The sequence below is a fragment of the Etheostoma spectabile genome, unplaced genomic scaffold, assembly GCF_008692095.1.
Source record: "Etheostoma spectabile isolate EspeVRDwgs_2016 unplaced genomic scaffold, UIUC_Espe_1.0 scaffold325, whole genome shotgun sequence".
In the NCBI taxonomy this organism is placed as follows: Eukaryota; Metazoa; Chordata; class Actinopteri; order Perciformes; family Percidae; genus Etheostoma; species Etheostoma spectabile.
Genome location: NW_022605585.1, coordinates 89655 through 99954, shown reverse-complemented (window position 1 = coordinate 99954; position 10300 = coordinate 89655). Strand labels below are relative to the sequence as shown.

The 10300-nt window shown below is 43.1% G+C and overlaps 1 protein-coding gene across 1 annotated transcript; it reads right to left on the bottom strand.

Moving 5' to 3' along the window:
* Positions 1–4497: 4497 nt before the first annotated feature.
* On the bottom strand, positions 4498–9829 carry tacr1b (tachykinin receptor 1b). The gene is made up of 5 exons (XM_032511186.1): positions 9382–9829; positions 7015–7190; positions 6560–6754; positions 4848–4998; positions 4498–4698 (listed from the first exon to the last, which is right to left on the bottom strand). The coding sequence occupies exons 1-5, from the start codon at positions 9607–9609 to the stop codon at positions 4498–4500; spliced, it is 951 nt and encodes a 316-aa protein (XP_032367077.1). The 5' UTR covers positions 9610–9829.
* Between the last annotated feature and the right edge of the window lie 471 nt (positions 9830–10300).

Here is a 10300-nt window from a genome sequence, read left to right as displayed (position 1 = left end):
TGTTATTTCACACGCGCAGATATTACTCTTCCAGCACCAGTTCAACAGTCGAGCGTGGGTGGCCGGGTTGGTTCAGTGGGTGGAGTTGCCAGGCGCACATACAGTATACTGAGAGGTTTATTCCTCAACGCAGAGGTCCAGGGTTCGAGTCCAACCTGTGACAATTCCCAGCATGTCTCCCCCCTCTCTCCCCCCTTTCTCACCTAGCATTCTCCCATCAGCACCCAGAGGAGCCGGTTCAGTGGAAGGCTGCTCCTTCCCAAGTGCCGGACCAACAGACTCAAGGACTCCTTTGTCCCTCATGCCATTAGACTATACAACTCCTCACTAGGGGGGAGGAGGAAATAGGGCAGAGAGGACAATACATACATACATACACACATACATACATACACACATACATACACACATACACACATACATACATACATACACACATACATACATACACACATACATACACACATACATACATACACACATACATACATACACACATACATACATACGCACATACATACATACATACATACGCACATACATACACACATACATACATACACACATACATACATACACACATACATACACACATACATACATACACACATACATACACACATACATACATACACAACATACATCACATACACCCAACTACATACACACATACCATACTACACACATACATACACCATACATACATACATACACACATACATACATAACACAATACACACTACATACATAACACACATACATACCACACATACATACACACATACCACATACACCAACATACATACATACACACATCATACATACACATACATACCACACATACATACATACACCCATCATACAGCACACCTTGGACCTTAAATTCACACCTGGTTCACTTTATAATTTTTCACTGGACTCAACATGACACTTTAATAACTTTTATGGTGCTTTTCTTTGTTTATTTGACAATGTTTCTTTTGTTGGTCTTATTTTTATGTTATTTTGTTGTCTTTATACTGTCTTTTTATCTATTTTTTATTCTTTGTTCTTGCTAAAAACTGCTGCTGGAACTTTCAATTCCTGTCGGGAGTCATCCCAAAGGATCAATAAAGAGAAGTCTAAGTCTAAGTCTAGCTGTCCGGTCCATTGCACAATAGCACTGTAAATAAAGTAATGTGTAAGTCTCTCCCTTCTTTTCTGTTGTGATATTGGCGATGCTTATGAAATGTCAGGATTATGCGAGATATGACATAATCCTGCCATATTCAGGCCTAAAAAGTTAATCGGAAAGCATTGTTTGCTTGATTTACTAAATCTTATGACAGCTAAAGGACATTTTGCTTACTTTATCAGGGTTTTATGTCGACCTGACTATACGTGAGAAAGCTGAAAGAGACATGCAACAATACAGTTTTAAGATATTTGACAATTCTGGAGCTTGATGTGAACCTCATTTTTCGAGTGTGTACCTTGGTGAAATTGCGTTTGACACCCCTCCTGTATGACTTTCAGTCTCTCTATATGCGTCTCTCTTTTCGCTGTCTCGTCTATTTGGCTGGCCTGTGACCCGGCGGCTGCACACTGAAATCTGCTCAACACATTGTCAAAACAAGGGGCTAATCCAGTCCAACAGGTGCTGGATCACACACACACACACACACACACACACGCACACACACACACTGAATCTGCCTCCCTATTTCCAATCACAAACACAACGTCACGTACTTGACTGTTGCCAAGGGAAGTGGAAGGTCACGCGTTTCCAAAACCATCCCGAGAATGCTGGGGGTTGCACATGCTGAGCGACCAGCGGGAGTTAGACTGAAGTTTTTCTACTGCTTCTATCAGTATCTGTCTGCAGTGTCCGACATTTCACACACTTCACCAGTGATGGAAGAAGTAATCGGAGATTTTACTTAAGTAAAACAATGTTAAAAATTCTCCATTACAAGTTAAAGCCTTGCATTCAGCTGTCAGATGAAGATAATAAAGTTAAAACGTACAGTGGCTGAATATCGCTCTTCTTATTTGACATCTCCTCGCTCCTCGGTTGAACCGGAAGTTGTTCTGGCACTCCTTAGTTTAGGTCGTCCTACAGATCTTTTTTCCTGCCCTGAGGAGCAAGGATGGAGGATGGATCTCTGAGAAGCAATGAGCGAGGATGGAGGAGGGATCTCCAAGGAGCTATGAGCGAGGATGGATCTCTGAGGACCTATGAGCAAGGATGGAGGAGGGATCTCCAAGGAGCAATGAGTGAGGATGGAGGAGGGATCTCCAAGGAGCTATGAGTGAGGATGGAAGAAGGATCTCCGAAGAGCTATGAGCGTGGATGGATCTCCAAGGAGCTATGAGTGAGGATGGAAAAAGGGATCTCTGTGGAGCTATGAGCGAAAATGGATCTCCGAGGAGCTATGAGCGAGGATGGAGAAGGGATCTCTGTGGAGCTATGAGCGAGGACGGATCTCCAAGGAGCGATGAGCGAGGATGGAGGGATTTCCAAGAGCTATGAGCGAGGATGGAGAAGGGATCTCTGAGGAGCTATGAGCGAGGAAACACTAGAGCAGCATTCCTGGTAGATGTGCAGCTGAAAGTCGTTGCTAACTCCGCCTAAAAAGCTGACGAATTCACGCTGTTTAGGCATCATATCGCTCTGAAAACCCAACAGGCTGGTTGGAGATGGGCTGCGCCTCACCTGTGAAGACGGGACGGGAGCAGGGGGCAGCAGCCGGGGGCGGTGACAAAAAGCTGCGGTCAAGTCACACAGTTTACAGCCGTCTGAACAGGAAGTCACAGAAACCCTCACATCCTGTTAGTTCCAAGTTCCAGTTCTCAGACCATATATCAGCTTGAACACAGTCTCCCATTGTCTTTATTCCCACAGAGTAGCTGTAAAATGCTCCGCATGCGAGCTGTTCCTGATGTTAATATACAGACTGAAGATGATCCGTAATCTGAACGGATTTAGTCTCTCCAACTACTAAACGCCACCATCAGCCACACAACATGTATTCTGTACGGAAGAAGTCTTCAAATCAGACAAATATAAAAAAACAATGATACGTTTATGCTGTGTGAAACGCCATTGTGTTGTGTCAATTCTGAACCAATCAGCTGTTAGATCAGCTGAGAGCAGCTGTAAAAACCTGCAGCCGCCTCGATATTGGGAGGTCATCGTTTGCATGACGTGTGCATGACGTCGGGCACAAATCTAACCGGCATGCATTGGGCAGCGGTGACCGATTCTGCGCAGGCCTGGCTTATCTCAAACGGGACTATTTTCTCTCCCATGCTTCCTCGGTGGGACGCGCCAAGATGTGAGGAAGCGAAGTGGAGAAACTGGGGATGTAGTTGAAGTGAAGTGAGATTAAGCCAGTATTACCCTCTGAGATTGCACTTGTCCGCTGGTTAGAACGTCACAGCTAAAGAACGCACTTAACCAAAGCAACGGCGTCCGATCTGGACTGCCTCTTCGCAACCGTGAGATCTGATCCTCGTCGTGCGTTCACACTTCGTTCCCACGCCACCTGATGGTGTTTGCCCTACTGTGACGGGCTGTCGGGGCAGTCGGGGCTCTTGGTCAGTGCCTCTGAGCCGTTGGATGTGACGTCCACATGAGGCTGGCTCTGAGGACAGCAGGACGGCAGCTCCGACGTCCTTTGCTCTCCTGCTGCAGGGTGGTTGGAGCTGAAAACCACCGTCCCCGCCCGACTAGCTCTGTATATGCTCACCTGAAAAACACAAGATATATCCGGTGTTGGTAATCCAATGCACGACTATGATTGGTTTTAAGAAATGCCAATAAACCAGAGCATGTTTTTCTCCCATCCTGGAATGCTGCATGTCACTGCCCGATGTGAGGCGAGTGCAGATCTGAGTCGCGCATGCCTCACTTTGCAACAAGTAGCATACAAGATGCTAACGAGAGACGTCTGTAATGTCAATACAGTAAAAATGGACCTACTTAACAAAGTTGGTTCAATGCTGGCTACAAGTTAGCATCAAACACAACGAAAGCTGTCAGTTGAGTGGTGTTTTGAGCTAACGTTAGCTACCAAACAATAATAGATAGCTACAAAGTTTCTGAAATGATTTCCATCTTGTGTTATTGTTTATAATGAGAAAAGTTTATTATTTCATGGATTTCACAAATTTCAGTATGACAGTTATGTCGTAAACTGTTTAAATCTGAGCATGCGCGACTCAAATCAGCACTCTCCTCACATCGGGCGGTGACATTACCCCTATCACGATGAAACTCCAGGCCTGCACTCACCTGTGTGTGCTGGTAGCGCGGCGATTTGAGCTGCAGCTCCTCCCTGGCAACGGTGGGAACACAGCAACAAAACACCTGCTGGAAACCTGCTCTGAACCTGCCGAGAGGAAGACAATGATTTCATAATGGGATGGATTAACCAGGCAGGATTACAGACACAAATACAGATTACCTACAGAGAGAGAGAGGGAGAGAGAGAGAGATTACTAGCGGGCGTCCTACCTGCTGTTGAGGCAGTAGTAGATGATGGGGTTGTACATGGTGGAGCTCATGGCCAGCCACATGACGGCCAGGTACACCTGCTGGATGTAGCGCTGCTCGAATAAATCGGGGAAGAACTGGTGCAGTAAGAAGTAGATGTGATACGGCAGCCAGCAGCCGGCGAACGTGCACACAACCACGATCATCATCTTCACCACCTGCCGCAGACACACACCGAGCGTACGCCGGCTTTAAATTAATCTTTTTTTTGTCTTTTTATTGTTTTCCGGGGGATTTAAAAACCTTTCAATTAAATGATAGTGTCTGATAGAAATACACAAGGTGTGTGTGTGTGTGTGTGTTTCACCTTGCGTTTGGCAGTCATCTGTTTTTTGTAGTGTTCAGTGGAGTCTCCGGGGATCTCACTCGCCCAGAGGGTGACACCCACGATCGTGTACGCACATCCCATAATGCAAAGGGGCAGGAAGTAGATCAGCAGTGTCACACACACATAGTATCTGTGAAATGAGAGGATAAGGAGGAAAAAACATGTGATTATTGTTGTGACAAACAGCCGGTGCACAGTGTGTTCCAGTTTTTACCCTTAAAACTTTACTGTTTCATGGTTTATGAAAATAAAAAATTCCACTGATATAGTCGTTTGTCAAAAGAAACAAATTAAACTATCAAGCCGTCTCGGTTCATCTTTCCACTGTTCCAACAATCACCACTCTGGTCTGGTTGAAATAAACTCTTAATTTACCCATTTACACGTGGAGATATGTGCTCTATACACGCTAAAAGTAGTGTTTTTACATGGAGTCTGGTGGAGATATGCTGCTCTATACACGCTAAAAGTAGTGGTTATTTACAGGAGTTGGTGGAGATATGCTGCTCTATACACGCTAAAAGTAGTGATTATTTACATGGAGTTGGTGGAGTATGTTGCTCTATATACGCTAAAAGTAGTGATTTACATGGAGTCTGGTGGGATATGCTGCTCTATACACGCTAAAAGTAGTGATTATTTACATGGAGTCTGGGAGATATGCTGTCTATACACGCTAAAAGAGTATATTTACATGAGTCTGGGGGAGATATGCTGGCTCTTTACACACTAAAAGTAGTAATTATTACATGGAGTCTGGTGGAGATATGCTGCTCTATAACGCTAAAAGTAGTGATTATTTACATGGGGTCTGGGGTTAGATATACTGCTCTATAAACGCTAAAGAAGTGATTGTTTACATGGAATCTGGTGGAGATATGCTGCTCTATACTGCTAAAAGTAGTGATATTACATGGAGTCTGGTGGAGGATATGTGCTCTATGCACACTAAAAGTAGTGATTACATGGAGTCTGGTGGAGATGCTGTTCTAACATGCTAAAAGTAGTGATTATTTACACATGGAGTCTGGTGGGAGATATGCTGCTCTATACACACTAAAAGTAGTGATTATTTACATGGAGTCTGGTAGGTTTGGTGATGGTGATATCGGGGTTGTCTCTTTCCATAATGTTGTCAGACACCTAGTGTAGTGTAGAGTTAGTCGGGAAGTTACTCACACATATATACATCTTTCTTACTAAGGCTAGCGCTGGTTACATGACTGAAGCATGACGGGTTGCATTTCTTCGGTAGTGGTAGTAGTAGTTGTAGTATGTTTCCTGTGTTAAACAACAGCAGTAGTAGTATGTTCCCTGTGTACAGCGGCAGTAGTAGTAGTATGTTCCCTGTGTACAGCGGCAGTAGTTGTAGTATGGTCCCTGTGTACAGTAGTAGTAGTATGGTCCCTGTGTACAGCAGTAGTAGTAGTATGTTCCCTGTGTACAGCAGTAGTAGTATGGTCCCTGTGTACAGCAGTAGTAGTAGTATGGTCCCTGTGTACAGCGGCAGTAGTAGTAGTATGGTCCCTGTGTACAGTAGTAGTAGTATGGTCCCTGTGTACAGCAGTAGTAGTAGTATGTTCCCTGTGTACAGCAGTAGTAGTAGTAGTAGTAGTATGTTCCCTACTACCGTAAGGAGACTAAAAGGTATAACTAAATATAAAATAGTAACCCTATGCCCTTGTACTCACATCTTCCTGAAGTCCACAGCGGTGTCCTCGGGCCAGTCTATGTAGCAGACGGTGCGTCCCGGCAGCAGCGCCGTGGAGGAGAAGTAGTACTGAGGGTAGGCTAGGAGCAGGGCAAGGATCCAGATCACAGAGATCACAACGCAGGTCTGGGTGGAGGTCAGCCTCTGCTGCAGCGGGCGGATGATCGCCATGTACCTGACACACAGGATGGAGACAGGAGAGCCCGACCGATTAAGGACTTTCAAGGCCGATACGACTATTTGGTTATTTTAAAAATCCGATACATATCGGCCGAAACCACGACGATGCTGCAGTAAAAAATCCAGAAACGTGATACAAAACGTAGACATAGTATAAGTATAAGTATCGTGATGATATTGTATCGGAGGCGTCTGCTGATTCCCACCCCTAGTACATACACAAACACACACACACACACACACACACAGAGACACCTGTCCAGCGCGATGGCTGTCATGGAGTAAATGCTGGCGAATATGGCTGCGATGGGGAAGAAGTTGTGGAAGCGGCAGTAATCCGAACCGAAGTACCACTCGTTGTGAACGGCGTAGGTGAAGTTGATGACGGTGTTGAAGGCTGACATGGCCGCCTCGGCGAGCGCCAGGTTCACCTGCAGGAGAGCACAGAGAGACGGGCCTTTATTATTACACTCACGGTCCATAAAACCACAACGACAACACAACAACACAACAACAAAAGATACAGATACACAAGACAGACAGCAATTAAACAAGACAGCTCTGCCAGTAATCCCATAAGTTTAGCCTAATTTATTATATATATCTATCTGTAAAAATTCTGTTTATAGTAATAGCCGTCTGTATATACATTTATAGTACATATTCACCTGTAAACAACCATCTGTATACTATGTTCATTGTACATATCAGTACAAAACCTATTTACAGTAATATCTACCTGTATATTATATTATATTATATTCAGTACATATCCAGCTGTAAATCTTGTTCACAATACTAGTTATCTATACATTTTATTCATAGAACAACTCTATCTGTAAAATTCTGCTTATAATAGTATTCATTTCTATATTTATCCAGTACATATCCATGTCCTGCACTTATGGAACCAGTGTATATCCTGCACCTGCTGCTATTCCACTTCTGGTTAGACCTAAACTGCATTTTCGTTGCCTTGTACCTGTGTAATGACAATAAAATGTAATCTAATCTAATCTAATCTAATAAAGGGGACTGGTTTATTATCTATGGTCACAGGTAAATATAATTTATATTATGGTTACCTACGATTGCTATATAATTTAAATACATATTCAATTTAATTTTAACGTCACTTACTTACACTGCAATATTGTTTTTTGTACTATGGCAACCGCAATTTACAAAACCTTTATTAAACGCCACTTTACATTCAGTCTACCTTCTGCTCATTGGCTGTTGTTTGCCTGTTTGTTTGTGTGTTTACTTGTCTTTTTTTTGCTTTTACTGTAGAAACCCGCTGCTGCTGTAAGAAGGGAATTTCCCCACTGTGGGATGAATACAGAATCATCTAATCTAATCTAATCTAATCTAATCTAATCTATTGCAAAGCACTGGACCTCAGGTCAGATGTGAAATGACAGAGGTACAAGAAGAATTCAGTCGATTCCTCAGTAATCAGATTCCTCAGTAATCAGATTCCTCAGTAATCAGATTCCTCAGTAAAGCGGAGGATGTAATAACTCCTGCTTGACAGAACAATTCTCTTGCACTTACACCACCTGGGTTTCCTGAGTGGAATGTGCAACCAATCATCATCAGAGACCCGCAGCTTATTGAAGCCTTTCTGAAGTTGACCCAGAGTTTAACGACGCGTGGTTTTCTCCCTCACGAACACTTAAAGTCCCAAATGACCGGCTGCAGTCAGACATATAACTTCTGTGGAGGTGATATTATGGCTGACGTGAAAAAATAAATCAAAAGAAGCGCATGTAGACATATCGATTATTAGTCTGAGGTTTCTGAGCTCCACACGTTTAATACTGTTTATGTTTTGTTTACCAATCTAGGTGACTTGAGTAGAGACTTTAGTTCTATGAGAAAGTTAGGAAATTAATTAGAAAATGTCTGCTTGTGAGTATAACATTTGGCAAATAGAATGATGAAAGGAATTACTCACTAGCACCATTTCCTGAATTATCATAAAAAAACAGATGACACCTTTTGTAGACAAAGTTAGTGGGTTAACCCTCATGTTGTCTTCATAATGACCTGTTGTCCTATATCAATGTTCTTTTTAATTCCCCAAAATAACATGATTGATCCCAACGCTCTTTGCCAAGTACAAATCTCTACTTTCATTAATTTTGGGTCTTATTCTATTTTATAGCATTGAAAAACAAAGTGAAGTGTTGTTGAAATAGTGTTGAGTAAAAGTTGACATATTCCAGTCTGTGATTATCATCAACATCCATTCCTTTAATTTTAGTCTCAATAATTCCTCATTTCTGCTTTTCTAACTCAAACATTAGGTATAATTTCCTATAAATGAGGTTTATTGACCATAAATTCAAAAAATAACTGTAAAACTGAAGTTAATAAATTAGTGTTGTGTAGTGTTCAACGGCAACAAAAGTGACAAAAATTTTTAAAAAAAAAGCATCAAAAGTGTTGAAAAAAAGGGACAAAAACGTAAGAAATAGTAAAAAACATTGATAAAAAGCATCAACACAAGTGTTGATTTTCAATTTTGACAGGAAGACAACACGAGGGTTAAAAAAAAAAAGCCTCCAAATGTGTCCTAAATCCGTTTGGATTTTTCTTCTTGTAACAGTTACTCACCAGGAAGTAGTTGGTGACGGTCCTCATGCGTTTGTGCGCCAGAATAATCCAGACGACCACGGTGTTCCCGAGCACCGACACCGCGACGATGCTGCAGTAAGCCACAGCCCAGAGAGTGATCTGCCACGCGGGCTGCACGAACTGGTTGAAGCCGTCTCCGCCGCCGGTACCGGAGCCGTTGGTCCCGGTGGACGCGTTAAAATCCGTCGCGTTGTAGAGAGGATCCATGTTTCTCTCGACGCGTGGGCTCGGTGGGATGTTAAAAATAGATTAGTGTCCTCTTACCGGAGTGGATTCCTCTTTATGAGGAAAAGGAGCAACGCCTGGAGGGAAAATCTAGAAAAGGAAAAAAAAAGCGCACAGCGCGCACATCGGAGCGGTCTTTACGCACCGGGAAGCCGCGCGCTCCGGAGGACATCCCCGCGCCAAAACGCACGACGCAGCTCGCCAGTGATCCGTTGACATTCAGGCTCAGTAACCAGGGACGTGCAGGGACAGTGTGTTGGACATGGGCTCAAGGGGGAATGGAAGGGCACTTTTCTCTAGAGCAGAGGTCTCCAACATGGGGTCCGGGACCCCTAGGGGGTCCTCAGAGTAGCTGCAGTGGGGGCCGCCAAATAATTATTGGAAAAAATGTGTCTTCAAATATACATTACCATGAATCCAACATATGATTAGAAAAGATTATATACACAACCTTGATGATGGGATTACCTGCCTACAGCAAAGATCCACAGATAAGGATTTACTGCCATATTTTAACATTAAAACATGATGCATGAATATGTCAAAATATATCATTTTAAAAGCATAGTAGACCCTTAAAAAGTATATGTACTGTATATAAAGGCTTAAGGACGCCCTACACGTTATTTTAGGTCCAGTCAGACTTCTCTTTATTAATTCTTTTGGGATGACT